General features: G+C 42.8%; 1 protein-coding gene across 1 annotated transcript; it reads right to left on the reverse strand.

The window, feature by feature from the left end:
- Positions 1-16,430: 16,430 nt before the first annotated feature.
- On the reverse strand, positions 16,431-17,591 carry HTR1B (5-hydroxytryptamine receptor 1B). The gene has a single exon (XM_078646817.1). It carries the CDS (start codon positions 17,589-17,591, stop codon positions 16,431-16,433), a length of 1,161 nt encoding a protein of 386 aa, XP_078502943.1.
- Positions 17,592-19,612: the final 2,021 nt, after the last annotated feature.

Genomic DNA, 19,612 nt, shown 5'->3' on the forward strand with positions numbered 1-19,612 from the left:
CAAAATAGCCAACAGAACCAAGTTCAAAGCATTATGTTACATGTTTAAAATAAACACTGGAGAAGCACCAGCGTATCTATGCAAATTGGTCCAAAAATACATCCCAACCCGTAATCTTAGATCAACCCACTTAGCAAAATTCGTAGTTCCGAGAGTTAAACAAGCACGAATGGGCGGACGCTCCTTCGGATATCTTGCACCAACCCTATGGAACTCTATTCCACTAAAATTACGACTGGAACCAAACTTCAGAACCTTTCGGAAAAATATCAAGGCATGGCTATTCAACCAAGATTAAGACTCTGTTTTACTCCACACGGTACTGGTTGACTTCCAAGGCGCCGGGAAACCCTCTGGGTAGCTGTTGCACCATACAAATGGATTAAATAAAATAAATAAATAAATAAATAAATAACATTGGAAGGACTCTCCAAAAACGGAGATCTGATTTTCCAGAATTTCCAGTTTTGAGTCACTCTGAATTAACAAAACAATATCAGCTCTTAAACTCCCCAATCAACAAATCTTGGCGACAGAGGACTTTGATTTTAGTTCAGCATGAAGTGCAATAACGGAAGTCTAGGTGTTTCATTTCATCTGCAGACAAGGGTCCTCTTAATGATCCCATCTCTGACACTGTTAACTTGAGTGGAAACTGCTCCCACAGAGATTTATTTGAGATAATTGTGACACAATTCCTGCATGAATAAGTGGTGATCTAAGAATGATCAGCCAACCTCTCTCCCCCATTCTTGCAGGTAGGCATGCACTAGCCATTTCCAGTTTTGAAAAACAATTTGGCACTTAGTGTGCGTTTTGTGTTCTATGACAGAGGTCAACAGGACAGTACTGATAACTGTAACCAAATGGCCATAAAGCCAACTTCAGCCTACTGTACTGTCTCTTTTCCCATCTCAGCCTGTAGTTAGATTCCCTGGCAACTATGAACAGTTATTTGACAAGGAGGACATTGGGTATTTTCTGCCTAAGGGGTAAGAAAACAAAGTGCTCAGAACTTGCTGATCAAATCTTGCACTATGGACTAAAATAAAAACACTGAGGAGTGTAGTGTTGCAGAACATGCATGGGGGTAGCAGGCACACCCATCCGAACATTTGTCCGTGACAACTAAACAGCACATGGACACGCAACACTTTTGCTCGCATTAGGACATGGGCTCGGTGTGAAATATGGAAAAGGGAACAACTTTTACCTCGAGAAGCAACTGCGACATTCCGTCGAACCCCACTAGCTGAACAGTAAGTCATTCCATTAGTTTGCTTTCATTATCATGAGCGTGCTCTGGATTCTAAACCATCAAGCCGAGTGCACCAAATAGAACAGGCCCACATAAAACTGGAATAAGTCGCATGTCAGCCGCTTGGAGCTGGGAGTGCAGGATTCGTGTTGTTAACAGCTCATTCCGTGCTGCGCTTCCGGTGACTGCCCGGCCTGCTGCCTGAGAGCCTTTCTTCTCCTGTGTGTCAAGCCCAGGCAGACACAAATAATAACACAAGACCAACAACCAAACAATGTGTTCTAAAAAGACGTCACTGACGTCTATGGAAATTCTCAAATTAACACCTATGCTAAGGTAACGGTGGGGTAAGTACAACACATAAACCAGAGTCAATCTCTGTCAATGACAGGTGGGTGCTTCACAACAGCGTGTCAACTTAAAATAGCAGTAAACATCTTGTTTATTAGCAACTGCAATATGAAACAAGCTCACTCCAGTGGAAGGAAGGACACAAGACCTCTGCAGGCATGCAGTGTGCATGTATTCATAAATCCAAGTGCTGAGCTGTGGCGGAGCTGGCAGAGCTGTTTGAAACTTGGTGTCTGCAGTGGCCCGCCTATCGATGTGTCTCTATATGACACATGAGTCTCTCATTGGGCAAAATCACACTGACTCTGCTGATGTCAGTGGTGATGCTGTGCCTATGTGGAATTAATGGTTTACAGCCGAAAACAAGGCTCGCACGCAGCATGCGCATCGCTGCTCGTTACCGGAGCAATACATCATGGGGGTTAATTTGTGACAAAAGGTGGTACATGCATCCATTATTAGCCATTTGCAGGCTACCCTTTTTTAATAATACAGACAAAAGCCAATCCAAAGTGGTGGGAGGAGTCAGACAGCACAAAGTACATACAACAGATTGCCTGACAGTGCAAGCGCTGTCTAGGCTCGACCTAAAAATCACAAAATAATTAAGTAATACAATCACAAAATGTGCTACATAATTTGTCTTTTCTTGCCACATAACGTACGCAACTGTACTGCATAATTTGGCACTCCCCTGCTGCATAATTGCAGCAGCCCAGCATATGCTTACTTTCACGTTACTTTAGTGGCTGCTATTCTGGCTATGATATATTTGTAATATAACAATTAAAACTTGATATTGTTGCAGTATATCGTGCATGTCTCTTTACACACCTATAAAAACAACACACACCACCCCAATGCTTTGCAGCATTCCTTGATATGTATTACATCTAATGCCATCCACACATTCTGTGATCGCAAATCATGGAACACACCCTATAACTGCAATGTCTAGATACAGATGTCCTTCTCTCAACACAGGGACCCATCTCTTATGCATCACATCAAAACTGACCTCCTAAACTGAAGGTCTGTCATCTCAAATGCAGCTTTAATGTCTGCCCTCATTCCAGATTGTGACTTTTGACACTACCTAACTTATGAAAACCTGGTTCTGCTCATTTACCACACTAATATCTTCCCATGAAAACACAACCTCCTCAACCTCAACAGAACAGAAAAAACCTGGTAGGGTGTCCTTTCCCACATTGAATCCTTTAACCCCTTAATTGCTGCCGTCGGCCAACGGTCGTCACGGCCACTACCTCCCCAGTGCTGCGCACGACCGTTGGACGTCCAGTTCAGCACTGGATAATGGACAGCGCAGCACTGGGGAGGTTTGTTTACAAGCTCTAAAGGGGTTAAATACAATGATCAACTCCTTCTTCGTCCAATACCGTACTGTGGACATTGTAAACATAACTCTTAAACCACTGAGGGTGACCATTTTATCATGCTCATCGGGCAGCAAAAATGCAACTGCATGTTTCTTTCATTATAACAATGATCAGCTCAGATCCTCCTGCCATCAGATTTGTTAATGTTTATTTGGAAAAGTTGAAAACACCCACACATGCCGCCTCAAATCCTTTCTCTCAGACCATACCATTACAGCTTCCTAAGCCACAATAATGGTATCTACCTTACTTTGCGGCCACTACTACGACTTACCATTACTACGCATTTCTTACTTAGCAGAATCTTTTACTTTAACATCATATATTCCACAATAATGGCTTTACACTGGTCTTGATTCTCCTAAAAAATCACCACAAACAGAACTTTAACACTTTAAAATTGGATTGGCCAAACCACTTCTTCAGGTTTTTTTGAAAAGCATGACCTATCAAAAAAAGGAACAAAGGGGCATATTATCAAGGGGGTTTATCTCCGCTTTTTTGGCTTTAAAAGCCAAGAAAGCGGAGATAAAATTATCTCCCTATTACCTAGCTGTCGCTAACACCAGTTAGCGACAGCTAGTAGGAGATAGCGACCATCTTGTGCCCCACTTTGCATGTCAGTGATATTTATCACTAATGACATGCAAAGTGGGCGTGCCAAGATGTGAGCGACTGGAAACAGTCGCTAACATCGCTATCTCCTATTACTAACTTTTGGAGATATTCGCGCTAAGCGCGAATATCTCCAAAAGCTAACACCTGCCCTGAGCAGTTCTTAGCCATGTTATCCAATGGGAGGTGGATAACATGGCTAAGAGCATTAGCTCGGTAATGCATGAATATCGCTGACTTTTCAGCGATATTCATGCATTGCGGCCGTTTTTTATCGCATTTGCGATAAACCTTGGTAATACCAAGGTTTATCTGCGGTAAAAATCGCCGCAGCTCAGCGGTAAAATTTTCTCTCTAACCAAGCAATAGCGATAATTATCGCTATTGCTTGGTAATATGCCCCAAAATCTGTTAGCAAAGTGCTTGCACCCTGCATTGTACCTGACTTTCACCTAATCGAATTTGATCTATAACAAGTCTTTCCCAGGTTAATCGTTTGTCACTTTTCAGAGCAATGACTTTCAAAAAAGAAGTGCTGTGCCTTCAATTTATACATACGAAACGTTAGTAAGCATATTCAAATTATTTTAGGGTTATCAGCTATTGAATGCAACATTTCACTTTCAAATATATTATAGTTCTATGTCTAAAACTATGTTTTAGTTACTGCACAGATGCAAATCTGGGAAATTGTACTCTTTATAGGAAAATATGTCTTTGCATAGAAAAAAGCCCTTTTCCACAACACAAAAGATATGGAAATGTCCCGTCCCTATCACCACCCCAAAAGGACAACTAATGCTTCCTTCAACAGAAGAAAATGTACATGCTTTTCTACGATATGAAACTATCTGCAGGAACCATTTAAATACCCATAAACGTATGGGTTTGTTAGTGCTATTTTACCTTTGCATGTTGGCCCCCCATACGCACAAATAATCCAACTCTTAGCCAAAAATTAAGAATTTAAAATCTATCAGAATTTCTGCCTCCATAAATGTTATTTGCCAATTCATTCAGACACTAGTCTCCGGTTTCAGGAACAGGATTACAATTGGACATTAGAAAATTGATTCTTATCCACAATGAGGTTCAAAGTAGATGTACAACATGCCATTTGAAATGGGTCATTGATGACTTATGGTGAATCAGTAGAAGCACAGGGTTACATAATTGGGCTTCACTGCTTACCCTCATGCCTATGATTTGTCTAAAGTGCTATGTGGCAAATTATAGAAACTAAGAAACTGATACAGCATTTCAGTAAATTAACAACAGAGTCTGTAATGTAAATCAGGATGTTCATATGGTGTTATCTTTATAGTGAAGGACGTATGCAGAAAATCTTTTTTTTCCATGTTCTCCCACATTAGTTTGCTTTGGATACCTAATACTTTTTCTTCTGTTGTTGTTATGGCTTGCTGATCTCACCTGACAACAGAGACGTGCTGTGCCTAAAATAAATCCAACCGTTTTTAGATTATAGTTGCCAAAACGAACATTTTGGTAAGCCAACTGTACATACAGAAAGATTTGGCCCAGTACAACAAATGGCAAATGTAGTGTATCTGGGTGAAGGAAGACCTTTTCCCACAGACACCTACAATATAAAATGCTTTTAGAGATGTACATTTTCTACAACATGGCTTCAGAAAAATGCTTTAAATGTCAAATCAGAATTAAAATACTAGTTCCTGATTGGTGCCGGAAATGTCAGTCGAATAAGTAGTTAGCCATCTTTGACTGATTAACACCTGCCTAAACCCCTGCTGCAGTAGTTTGCAAGCATTCATTCACATTAATGGCCTGATTTAGATCTCCACAGATGAGTTACACATCACAACAGTGATGGATATCCCATCCGCCGAAATATAAATCCCTTTATATCTTATTAGATTTACATTTCAGTGGAGGGGATGCCAGTCACCATTGTGAATAAGTAATCCCTCGGCTGAGACCAAAATCAGGTCCTTAGTATTGGGAAAGTATTCTGAATATGACCTGTAGAAACCCTTTCTTTTGAGTGAGGTACGACTGTAATACTAAGGTGTTAAAATCAGCTGGTCTGTTACTGATAATAGAGATTGGAGGTGGATATTTTTTTTTCATTGGTAGGACTAACTGGGCCAACCTTGAGAGGGAATAAGAGACAGACAGGGATGACCAGGAGAGTTTGTGGCTGGTTTTATCGTTTAAATTGCCATCCTGTACTTAATCCCAGCATGTAGCTAATAGGAAGCAAACATACCAAGACAGCATCCCTATTAATTACACTGGTGGATTTCGTGCTGCCTTGTAGGAGATTACGACTAACTTTTTGCCAGCCTTGCCTTTTATCACTTGGACTAGAGTATTGCTCTGAGGACTTGTAGTACTAGCTTCTTGCTGACTACAAAGAAAACAGGCTTCTAGTTCCTCTCTGTGAAGCCTGGTTATTCCTGTGGAACTTATCTCTTCGGTTGAAGACTGAAGAAGGTAAGAGAATACTTTATTGTACAGTTAATTAAAACCATTCCAAACCATCATCGATAAAAACAGTTCAGTGTATCTATACCAGCCATAGGAAATTACATTAACACTGTGATAGAATGCAACAAGGACTGCGATTAAAAGGTGCTGAAGAGTGAAGAAGGTCTTAAACACCGAATTCTATAGTTTACCTAGCAGAAAATATGTAAACCAGTGATAAGTGAACATCTTTATTGCCTGCTCCTGCAAAGCTTCTGGCCTGTGCCAGAAGAGTGAAAATTGTCCTCTGACAAAATAAAATACTGCTACTGTAGAGACATCCCAGGAACCTGCTCGAAATGGGCATGTTGTTGTGGCCTCATCTGGGGATGGAAAGAGGCCTCTTGGATCTTAAAACTAATATTCGTGTTCGGGTAATTTCTCTAATGTTTGCCAAACTTTGGAGTCAATACAATGAAGTAACAGAACATTTAAAGAAGTTGGAATTCAGAAAAACGTTTTTCTTTGGAGGATTGGGACAACATACCAAACCATACCAATAGCTTCATGCCCTCAATGGCTTTACTCTACTGATTTTTACTGCTCAGAGCTTTTAGCCTAAAGTTTCACATTACAGCGAGGCCACTCACAAGACTTATCCGATCTTATGGAGTCCTTCTTGGATACATATTCCAGTCTGGCTTCACTGACGACTTCTAACCTCCAAACAAATGTTCAATTTGAATGCACAGCTTTTTCCATGAATGAACTACCAACTTTTTCTTGGCTGTGGTTGTTTTATGTTGACTGTGAAGGGTTTATAGATCCAAGTCAATCGTCCGCACCTCATAAACAAATATAGATTTTTTTCAATTACACGTTAAAATCAATGAAAAAGTTTGTGTTTTTGCTATAACTCTTTGTTCTTAGACCTGAATTTCTTAACTGGAAAATCATTTTGCCCTTTATCTTTTTCGCTTTTTAGGAAACTTACTTTTGAATGATTACATTATTTATCTCTTAAATGTATTGTTTTTTAGTATAACATATATTACACCGAGAGGGCGCTGCTTCCATCAAGCCCCTGAGAGTCAGACAGAACTTTTCTCACCAGTTTACATTTTAAAGTCAGATTCCTTGGGTTGACTTGGAGCTCAGTTACATTAACATTGTGGCCTCTTTCCCATTTGGTTAGCCATCAAATTTCGTACACAGTTGAATGAGGTGTGCATTGAACCTGCACATTAATTTCCTTAACTACATCTGCAACAAAATAATAATACAGAACAGTGTGTGTGCGTGTTTGTGTGTGTGTTTGCTCCTGTGTGTATCACTTTCTACTCAAGATAACCCATTGTTATACATTAAATATGTTTGCCAGTAAACACCAAAGGATGATATTTATTTTAAGGCTTTGTGTGGCAGGAATGGGTTATAACACAATAGTTGGCAATGACCTGATACTTTGCTGGGTTAGCAGTATATAAACATACTCTTATAGTTAGTTTTACATATAAAAATGAGGGTAATTTTGCTTCTGGACATCATGGATGGATGGGAAGATACTACACCATAGATCGTTTGCAGGCATTGGGTATCCTGTTGCCAAACGGGACATTGCCCAATAATGGAGGTTATCAAATCCTCCCTCGTAGTCTGTTTGGTGTAAAGGTATGAATGTCTGCTGTAAATCCAAAAAGGAGATATTTAAATGGAGAGGCTTTGCTAAGGAGTATTAAACAGTTTGAGGGGCAAGGGATCCATAGAGCTGGTATACTTTTCATGCATTCTATATTACCCAAAAGGGACAGCTAGGACGTCATCTACTGGCTACTGGAGTGAAAAGGGATCTGTGGCTCATGGGGATTAAAACCACTGAATCCGCCACCTGAATGTGCATGTAACCTTGCACTGTGGACATATGACTATTTTATAACCGATCCCTTTCATGTAGTTGGAAAATTAACCCATGTTTCTTTGGAAAATACGGTGCTAAATGCAGTACTTCTCTACAGAAAATCTTGAAAAAATAAACTTACATGTTTTCCCCAGGCCTTTTAAGAGATGTTTTTGATACATAGGGGTTAGATTATACTAGCGTCCTGTTTTATGTCTATATTGTTGGATCTTATCCATCAAAGTATAGGTAGTACCTTGTATACCACGTGATAAAGGCAGAACAATGCTTCTGAGCCAACCATAAGTCATCTGAAATATTTGCATGGGTCTGGAAAGCCAGGAACAGAATTTATCAAAGTGAAACCCAGACTAGTCAAGTCAATCTGCAGCATACTGATTTGAAAGCCTATTTATATATCATATTTGATGTAATGATTGCATGGGAGGATAAAGTGATTTTCCATTGATTCTGACTTTACAGAATGGGTAGAATGCCACACGAGTGCTATTGGCAACCTTAACTGTAATGATATATAGGAAGACACTAACTTTTACTGACAGTTTCCATTAATTTGCATGTAATGAACTGAGGACTCCCAGCAGTAATGAAAACAACTATGTTGATGACAAAAGCGTTAGTTTATCCTACGAAGTCCCTATCAACTAAAAATCTACCTAAACCTTTGAAGAGCAGCATTGTTTTTAATTCTAGTACAAATTGCCTTCCAGTGTTCCTTTCTATGTCAAACATGTACAATTTTGAAAAGAAGAACAGGACACCAAAATCAATTCTACCCCAGTAGGGCACACCCACAAGCCTCAGATTGTGAGCTTACAGTGCCGTTTTAGGCTTTATTCAAATGGAGAATAAATGAAAATGGCCAAAATATTTAAATTGCCAAACATTTCAAGGACAACTGACATAGACATATTCCGATTTCTGGGTTTTTGCATTGTAGGTGGCATGGCTGTTCAGGAAGAAAAAACAAATCTGAATCGTACACAACATACATAATCGGGTGACATAGGTAGTATTTCCGACAGGCCCACCCTGTATACCTGTTACACATTTAGTGGAGTAGGGGTGTGCAATAAACACGTGCAATGAGGTGTACATTCATAACGTGTATCATATTTGGAGCGGTTTGTGCTTGCTTGGAGCAAAAAGTAATCATGTCTGTATTGCCTCCAAGAAGATTTATTAAACGAATATTTGCCAACAAATATATCAAAGAGAGCGGAGGGAAAAGGCATGTTCACAGCGTGCAGTTCGTATGTGTTATTTATTCATCTACGAATGATACAGCCATGTTCTTGCTTTATGATACGCTGGTATATTGAAATTCTGGCAGAGATATCACTGCATTTTTTTGGTGCTAGGTTTTCGAAAACACACTGTGTCAGTTGCACACTCCTCTTTCCAACCTGTATCTGGCAGAATGAGTTAGTTACTTAACATTTGATTCCAAGCCGTTAATATTTCCCTTAGGCACTGTCTTTAAAGCTAACCTAATCACTTCATATCATAATTAAAAGCACTTACAAATGCACAAACAAGTACATAAAAACGAACTGAAAAGCACACATATGTGCTTCTGCGCACACCTCTACAACATGCACCTACCCAGAGGCAAACTCAATCAAGCAATTCAAGAAGTAGGTTGCGTGTGGTATTAAAACTACTGATTTCATTTTTTAAAGGCTTTTTAGTTTTGATTAATTTTCTCAAATGAATTTGCTAACTGTGCACTATGATATGATATGAGGGGGCCCTCTGTGTCTGATGTGCCACGAAATATGAACCGGAAATGTTGGTGTGAACAGGAGGGTGGCGGTGTGTATTGGTATTTTTGTTCAGCAGCACTCAAGAGTAAGAGTTCCTATTGGGGGATTTTCGGCCTTTAATTCTTTGCAATGTCGAGTGGGTTCTGCAGACAAAAGGAAAACATTCACTAGAATATTGTCGAGATGGCCAAGCAGGAAAATATTGGAAAGAAATGTTGACTGGTGAAATTAAAATGTACATATATATATATATATATATATATATATATATATATATATATATATATATATATATATATATATATATATATATATATATGTATGTTACATACATATATGTACATATGTTATATATTTATATGTATGATATACATACATAAAACATATATACATTTGTTTGGATACATAAACGTGATCTTTAAGCGGCTTATGTTATTGCTGTTTGACAAGAATTGTATATATTTTTGGCTTTCCTCCAATTGAACAAAACCATGATTCATCTCACAATGTTGATGCAAGTACAAGGAGGAATTACGTAATTCTTGGATGAGTTTGAAACGTAACATAAAAGTAAGCTTCACTCTCATCAAAGATAAAGTGTATCTACAAATGAGGGCAATATGTAATCCTTAATATAAAAATAAATGTACTCTCCCGTAGAGATAGCAGCCCTAATTTTCTAGCTGGATTAAAAAGTTGTGGAAAGAATTCAAGGAGCAGCAGTCAGCACTAGAAGTGTCTCCTGGAAGTCACCAGGCCACCCCCTTGTACAAATTGGAAAGAAGTCTGGCACCTGCCTAAGGGTGCAGGTTCATCGGATAAAAAAAAAGTGGCTAGCGTACTAAGCTCTGATACAGAAAGCCGACAAAGAATTCAAGACCTTGGTTCTCCAAGAAAGATATGTGGAGGGAAGAGATAGGAGAAGAACTAAATGGAAGATTGCTGAGAAGGTAAGGTGGCAGATATTGTTTTGAAAACCATGAAAGTGCAGTGGAATCTCAGGTGAATGTCTGCCATCACTCCTGGCTTCTCCTTTCTATCTTGGGTCTCATTAGATCCAAAGAAAGCTGGACCACATGGCAGTTATGACCCAGTGTGGTCAATCAGTCCCTCCCTTGCCTGCATGGCGGTTATGTCCTACTAAGGCTAATCAGTCGCTCCCTTAATTAAAAATGTATGAAGTACTATGCAGAAAGCAAGTTATAGTATTACATGATGAAGTAGGAAAGCCAGCAGGCGTAGGATTGGCATGGTGCCAGATTTTCAAATGTTTGAGATAGATAGGGAACCTGAGTAAGGTGGTGCAGGGTGGTGAAAGGGTTTTGTGTGTTGCTCCCTCACGACTCTTCCCTCCTGCCATGCTGTCCTCGGGAACAGTTTATAGGGAAGATGTTCATTGGGGGATGATGAGCATAATATTGATTTTTGGGGTGGCTATCAATAACAAGATGTTTTCAACCTTGGAGTATCAAGCAGCATTATGGGTAACTTGAAAATCACTCTCATTATCTAGGATTCCTCATTGGAAAACAATTCTACATGTTATGTATGGCTCAGTGACAACCACCATCATGAATACCAGAATGTAAATATGGGTATTCACTATTATGAGCCAGCACCGAAGGGAAAAAAAGTTATTTCCCACTATTGTGTCATAAAGAAATTCCAGGCTGCTCTGACAGGGCTCTCTGAGAGGTTGTCATTGCAGCATAATCTCTCTGCTCTGAAGGAGACCAGAGAGCACAGCTTGGAGCAGAAAAGGGAATTGGGGAGGAAAGGCACATTGATTGGTGGGGTGAATAGCGAGATTCTAGATTTTTGTTTACATGTTTTGTATGCCCATTACTTATCTACCCCTTCTTAGGAGTTTAAAGTAAAGCAGATGATTTTGGGAACCACGAATAACAAAAAATTATGGATGGGTAAAAAGTGAACAACAGGGGTAATTTTCCCCTTGAGGTTCTGAGTAACATCATAGATACCTTAAGCTTCGCTCTTGTATGTTTAATGTCCCTCAGAACACACCTGTTTTTATGGTTGTGCTTATTTCATGGAAATGCCATGTACCACCAATAATACTCCCCTTTGAAGCAAAGCCACATTTGTGCTAGTCTACATTGTTTTAGGGATGCACTCCAGCACAAATAAAGTTTTGCACTAGAAAGAAAATGCTGAATCAGAAAATTGTGCTGGTTTACATCACTTTTGTAATGCAAACGTGCTGCCAATTCTTAGTAAGTCCTCCACTATAAGTTATTTATGATCCTCACTGAGAGCCACTAAGGTGAATGCCTGATACCTAATCTGGTTATTCACTGGTACAAAGTTGTAGCTGTGGGTAACAAAAGTTGTTCCTCAATGTAGCTAAGTCATAAAGAAATTCCAGATTGCTCTAACAAGCCCATCATACAGCCTGGCTCTCTGCCTGAATGCACGCTAAAGAGCACAGCTTTAGGAGTAGTGGGAAAGCACTATGTGTGGTGGGATGCCGAGCAGTTATTTTTCTTCCCATTTGGGATATAGAAGGGAAACAATTGTTTTACATCTTCCCCGTTACACCTCTGACAATGCACAGCAGTTTACAGCAGGGGCAGCTGTTTTTGGGGGCCATCTTTAACATGAAATTATATATGGGTTTAAAGTGAATAACAGTAATGGTTTTCATGTTGGGGTCTGAATGGCATCATAGGCAACTGTAGCTTAGCTCCTGCTATCTACTTATGTCACTCAGAGCCCCCTGGTAAAACACATTCCCATTATTTACCTTTTCACGTCTATAATTCTATGCTATGCATGGAGTCATTAGAATGAATGTCTGGATTCTGAATCCAGTAATTCACTGCTATGACATAATAACGGTGGATATCAGAACGTTTTAACCACTGTTGCTACGTCATAATGCAATTTGTGGCTGCTCTGTCTGGGCTCCCTGAGGAAAAAAACAGGGGAGAGGATATAGTGTTTAAGAGCGAGATCCGCCCTCCATTAGTAACCTGAAAAAATAACCCAAATTAATGGGTAAAGGACCTAGATAATGGGTAGGATTTACTTTCCTGACCAAACTTGATAGGAAATGCCTGCAGGAAAGAAACATTTCTTTCTTGAGTCCCCTCACTCACCAGAGTTTTCCCACGGTGACATGCTTCATCATTGGGGCCATCTCAGCTCTCTACCAGCTGAGGCGTGCTGCGACTTGCGAAATTACGTAGGAGCACTTAATGTAAGACTATGTGTAGTGCAAAAGTGTGGTGGAGTGGGTTAAACTGAATTAAAAAGACCTTCCTAGTGGGCGAGAATACATTATTGTTGCTCCTAGATTGGTATGTCTAAAAACGGGTGATACCGGAGATCCCAACTATAATCGGCTAGTGATTCTGGGTATGCGTCAACATGTTTCGAGTGTCCCCCAAGCTCTTCCTCAGGACCACACAGGGACCAGCCCTGTGTTTGCCACTCCTAGATTGACCTAAGTGTGGTAATATAACCACAATAAATATAAAGGAGAAAAATGCTGCAACTAATAAAGCATACATTAATTACATACATACGCTCAAGGCTTGCCACGTAGTATTTTGAATAAAGAAAGATTGTGCCCCATGGACCGTGGGGGGCAAGGTACTTCGAACCCTATGTTCGTAATGTGAATACCTCACGGGATACTACCTAGAGCAGTCTCCCCACCGGATCACATTTAGATCAATCTAGGAGTGGCAAACACAGGGCTGGTCCCTGTTTGGTCCGGAGGAAGAGCTTGGGGGATGCTCGAAACATGTTGACACATGTGCTCCTACATATTTTTGCAAGTCGCAGCATGCCTCAGCTCGTAGAGAGCTGAGATGGCCCCAATGATGAAGCATGTCACCGTGGGGAAACCCTGGTGAGTGAGGGGACTCAATAAATAATTTTTTCATTCCTGCAGGCATTTCCTATCAAGTTTGGTCAGGAAAGCCAATCATACCCATTAGCTAGGTCCTTTACCCATCAATTTGGGTTATTTTTTCTGAGCTCCTTGAGGGCCTTTTGGAACAGTGATGGAGAGCAGAGAACACAGTTCTTGAAGAGGAGGGAAGGCACAGAGAGTGGTAGGGACGGTAGTTATTTATGTTATGTTATGTTATGTTATGTTATGTTATGTTATGTTATGTTATGTTATGTTATGTTATGTTATGTTATGTTATGTTATGTATGGCTCCCTTATTATTCCCCTGCCACTATGTAGAAGTTGAAAGTAGGTGCAGGATACATTGGGGTCCAAACATTACATACATGTCTAGATGGGTAAAAAATGAATTACTGGGATGTTTTTCACCTTGGGGTTCTGAGTGGCATCATAGATAACTCAAACTTTATTCTTGTTGTCCATCTAATGTATTAGTCAGAAGCCCTCAATCACCATGATTCACAGTTACCCATTTATAATTTTATATTGTATGCATGCCACATTGCCTGACTGAAATTTTGTCAGTGGAGAATTTGGGGTGGAGCAGGACTGGATTGGCTATTTGTGACATCCGGCATTTGCTTGTGAGTCTAGAGCCAAAGGAGGCAGGTTTTTGATGGCTTGCACCTTCATCCTCTGTCTCAAGCTCTCTGGTGATTATGGCATCGGAAAAAGCAAGCAAAAAGATAGAGGGGAGAGAAGAAAGACTGGGAAACAGAGAAAAAGATAGAGAGTGAGTGAGTGAGTGAGTGAGTGAGTGAGTGAGTGAGTGAGTGAATGAATGACAAAATGGGAGAGAGAGTTGTGAGAATGAGACAGAAACATAAGATACAGGGAGTATAAACTGGTTTGAACATTTTTACCAGTGGAATTATTCTGAAATCAAAAAGTTGAGTATGGAGATTTAGGTCTCCCCTAGAAAGCACTGTCAGGTAATTAGAGTGCGATCATTAATTTGGAAAATGGAAGCAGAGTTTCGTTTACGTTTTGTGGGAGAGTAAGCCATACAATTCTAGTACAATATAAAGTGAAGATATTTCATTGTCTAAGTCACACATGAAATATTGGGGGTGAATACATTCTTGGGAAAGGAATGTCAGGTGCTGGTCAGTAGCAGGGCGCTTTCAGTTAATAAAGTGGGAGAACAAAATGGAAGATAGGGCAGCATATCACATTAGTGGGAGTCTCAATCTGAGTAAAAATGTCGCAGTAAGGACTCAGGGTTGTTCAAAGGACAATAATTAGCCACAGACAAGCTTAAGAATACATGTGAGTCTCCACGTCTGGAAGTGATGTTGGAAACAAATATAGTCTGTGTAGTGTTAGGTCTTTTGGCGCTTTCAAGGTCAGAAAGTCAAACTGGAGCAATAGAAAGAAGAGCCTCGTCCTGCATTTCAGCCAGTGTGATGTACATAAATTGCTCATATTAACAAAAATAGGAATGAAATGTAAGGCACTGATCCTTCCCTCGGCGCTGCCCTTTTATAACCCTGACATTTTCGCCACAAATAGTGTGTGCTTTCTGTTGCCTGGAACTCCTGTGGCTTCTATATAGTGTGCTCACAAAGACAACGAGAGTGAAGACCTTCAGTTCACTGTCTGCTTAGGGCATGTACTGTGCTGTATGAAGGAAAGCTAGTTTGAGCTGCATTATTTTCCTGAACTGGTGGGAATCCTTTTGGGATTTATGACAGGCAAGCATCTTGTTCCCAAAAATCAAGTTAGACAGTCAATGATCTGCAAATGACAGCTATGGGGCTGCAAAAATAAATGGCACCTACTGCTAAAAATGTTAGAAGTCTCCCCGACGATGTTAGGTTTAGTGCATGAAGCCTGCCTTCAAAAAAAGCTCAATCTGACTTTATTTGATGACTTGTTTCCTTCATTCACTAGCAAAAATAAAGAATAGCAGTCGTGCTTTTCAAGTCAAGATTCGAGTGCTTGATCAAGTGCTTGGACGTGCCGATCTCACTGGTCGACTCTTCAGCCTATTCAGACAGGACAGTTCCCTGACCTGGGAACATCTACATATGCCTCGCTACATTTAACAGAGACATAGTACAGCTCGTCATAGATCGTGCCCAGTCTTGTTTGTGCTTAGAATGCGTGTAGACTGCAAATATTTGGGAGATATATGCAAACGGATGACTCTAACATATTAAATGTGTATCTATTTTCCAACAGCAAGCAACCTTCAGGGGCTTGTCATTCAGGATATTAAAGCCAGCTCTTCACACTTTCCTTTTCTCACGTTTCATTGAGTTATATGTTGTAAAATACATAAAGTTCCCATGAGTGTGCTTAAATGACGCAAATACCGTTTAAGTGCGTGGTGCGTAGTTGCTACGGCGATATACAGCGGTAGTGCACTGCCACCAAGCTGTGGAGCTGTCCGCGGTCCCGGTGCGCCCTCAGCCCTCTCGGCTTCCTTCAGCTAGCGTTAGTTACCATGTGCCACTTAACACTGGAGAACAAGCCACGGATAACAAGTGATCATGTACTGTAAATATCGCTCTGTGGTGGCTGAATGGGGTGGTGCAGTTAGCATGTGAAATCAGGGAGCAGGGGACAGTGCAGTTCCTATGCTTGCGTTGTCGTTGTGCCGCCGTCGCCAAATGCACCGCCTGGCGTCAGAGCAAGTGAAACAACTCAGTTAAGAATAGTGAACCTACCTGTGGATTCAGTCTCAAAACAAAGCATTCACAAAGCCCTGCCGCGCACCCTGGAATCACTGTCATGTGGTAAACCTAAAACGCACGAGTTTGTGGAAAGCAAGTTTGAAGTCCTCGTTGGACATGGTGTAGATGATGGGGTTGATTAAAGAGTTGAGGTATCCCAGCCACGTGAAGAAATCAAAAAGGGCCGGGTGGAACCAACAGGCTGTGTCACATATGGGCAACACCAAGGAGGCGATGAAGAAAGGCAGCCAGCACACGATGAAAGCGCCCAGGATGATCCCAAGAGTCTTGGTGGCTTTGCGCTCCCTGGCAGCCATGATCTTCTTCTTTTCCAAGAGGGCGTCAGACACCTTCACCTTGACCTGATTTAAGTACACGGGAGAGCCGGAGTCGCTGGACATGTCCTGTGCCCTGGAGTTCAAGGAGCACACAGAAGACGACTCCGGGGAGTCGGTGATCAGGTGAGCCCTCGTCAACCTCTTCCCCGTGTTCTTTGGCGACTGTTTCAGAATCCTCGACCTGGCCTCTACATAGATCCTACCGTAAAGTGCGATCAGGATCAAGGTGGGGAGGTAAAAAGCGCCGACCGTGGAGTAGACGGTGTAGAGGATGTGGTCTGTGTTCACCGTACAAGAGAGCACTTCCCCCTCGGCTTTCTCCTGACGCCAGAAGAGGGGCGGCATGGAGATGGAAATGGAGAAGACCCACACCAGGGCGATCATCACCGCCGCCCTCTTGGGGGTGCGCTTCTTCGTGTACTCCACAGCGTCCGTTATGGCCCAGTACCTGTCCAGGGCGATAACGCAGAGGTGCAGGATGGAAGCGGTGCAACAGGTGATGTCGGACGAGAGCCAAATGTCGCAGATCACCTGGCCCAGTGTCCAAGTGCCCGTCACAGTGTACATGGTGCTGATGGGCATTACCAGGATGGCGACGAGCATGTCCGTGAAGGCCAAGGAGGCGATGAGATAGTTGGCCGGCGTGTGCAGTTTCCTTGTCTGGTAGACAGTGGCGATGACAAAGCCGTTGGACAGGATGGTGGACAGGGTGGTTACGGCCAGTACTATAGTCACGATGACCTGCAAGGAGGAGAGCCCCTCTGCTCCCTGGTAGCTCTCAGGTCCGGCGCTGCAGTTCCTGTCCTGCAGCGAGTCGTTGGTGTGGAGCACATTCAGGCGCTCGGGTGCCGCGGGTTCACAGCCAGTCTCCTGCTCCATCACTCCCGGGCTGGCTGTCCGCCTGCGCAGGCTCCGGAAAGAAATGGCATTGGTTTCTCAGGCGGCGACTCCCCCGGCGGGGACTTCACATGGTCAAGTTATCGCTTCATGAAGTGTGCCAGGCTCGGGCAGGTGCGCGCTGCCTCAGTGCGCGGCTGCTGTCCGTGGTAGCGGGACACATCCTAACTGAGCCAGCAGCCCAGGCTGCACAAAGTTACAGGAGACCTTCGTCACGAAAGCGTGGTGTGCAACATCCCCTGGGTTTAAAGTGATTTCGCAGCGACAGTGCAGCACACACGAGCTCCTCGATCACCAACCACTAGGGCGGGTTTCGACTGCATTAGTGTTTCCGTCCAGAAACGCTCGGCGGAGCACTTTAGCATAGTGCTCACAATGACGCGCGTCTACATTACGCGCAGGCGGATACATTCCACAGAGGCGATCACACTCCTGTCGAGACGTACAAATTCCAAAAAGTAATGTGCAGGATCGTTGCTATCTGCAGGTGCACGTTTCCGCTTCAGGACAGACCTTGCTTCTGGGGCCGTGCAATGGGCTTTCAGCTGTTATTGCTGTAATAACCCCTGTCAGTGGCAGAGATTCTGGCTTTGGGAGTGACCCAGACATCAGAAGGAAAGCGCCATCACCATATCACGGTGCAGACCTCGGAATCCTTCTGAAGTTCTAGGCGCGGCTATAGTCTCCGGGCGTGCCCCCCTCTTCCCTCTGCTCACCCTTCGGGTCCGGGTTGGTGATGGCCGACTGTGGCCTCGATTCTCCGTGCTGTGCGGTAAAAGTTGAGCACACGGCCAGTCAGTGCATTGAAGTATCCCGTGGTTCTTCAGACCCTGCATCAGCAGACTCTGGTACCTCACTCCCCTGCCACACACGCAGGGAGACGCCCAAGGTCCTAGCGCCGCCCGCTCACAGCCCGGGGCACCGACCCTCCATGAGACTGGTGCCGGTAGCGCTCTAATCGCCGAAGGCGCATTTGCATTCTCGGTTAACTCGTCAGTGGCCGCTGGCCGGAGCCCTCACACCTTCGCCGCAAGCCCTAATAGCGCTGCTGCGGAGTTAAAATGATAGTAATTTAAACCTGCCGTGGCAGCAAGGTGCACACTCTTTACCGGCCGCTGTCTTTGTGTTGCATCCATTGACAATTTGTATTTTTGCAGATTTCAGTATTTGACTGGCACCTGTCTCCTTTTACTTGAGTACCAGCGGGAAGGAAGGGGGTGGGGAGGGGATGCTGGTACTTCAATAACTGTGCTTCATTCCCACTGTGTAGGGAAGCGGTCTGCCAAAGGTTATTAATCTGTGCACGTACATTCTAAAATGTAGTATCTCTCGCACAGTAATGCTGGCGTCTCCGTGAGCATGAGCACAATTCCTTCACGAGAGCTCCTATATAGTGACAGACCACTATGGAGCTGTTGGTGTGCGGCGGGGACGTACAGCGAGCTCAGTATTGCGTACCAGTGTCTCTGCGTCCAGAGGAGTCCGAGCAGAGTGGACACACCATCTGCCGTGCACTCATGCGAGGCGCTAGAATCGAGCAACGTGCGGATCTTATCAGTGTTTCCATGAAAGGTATAGCGCTTAAACCACATAGGGAGATAGGAATCATATTAATCCCGCTGCACCTGTCAGGGAAACGCCCTGAGTGGGTGGTGACAGGTGTTCCGAGTTTACATGTGGTATTTTACAGGGCAGAGTAGTGTCTAAATGATCGCTGGTGCATAGCCACCTTTTGTTTTACATTCACTAGCGTGCAGTAGCCGTAGGTGTCACTGATAACCAAAGTGAGAAGCACGTCATGCACCGAGCGTGAAGGAGAGCACGTGCCTCGACTGCCATTCCCTGCCTTCTAGCCGAGGAGAGTTCTGCAGTGTCATTGCTTTTCCACACAACCCCGACCATCTTTTTGGTATATTCTGAAGAAATGACTGATACCAGACCACCGGCTTGCGATCTGGCCCCTTCAATGCACTCCGATTGTATGGGTACCGATTACAGGCATT

The sequence above is a fragment of the Lissotriton helveticus genome, chromosome 6 (assembly GCF_964261635.1).
Source record: "Lissotriton helveticus chromosome 6, aLisHel1.1, whole genome shotgun sequence".
NCBI lineage: Eukaryota > Metazoa > Chordata > Amphibia > Caudata > Salamandridae > Lissotriton > Lissotriton helveticus.

What these genes read in the sequence shown, in the direction of transcription:
- HTR1B (XM_078646817.1), bottom strand. Translation starts at nt 17,591, where the DNA reads ATGGAGCAGGAGACTGGCTGTGAACCCGCGGCACCCGAGCGCCTGAAT.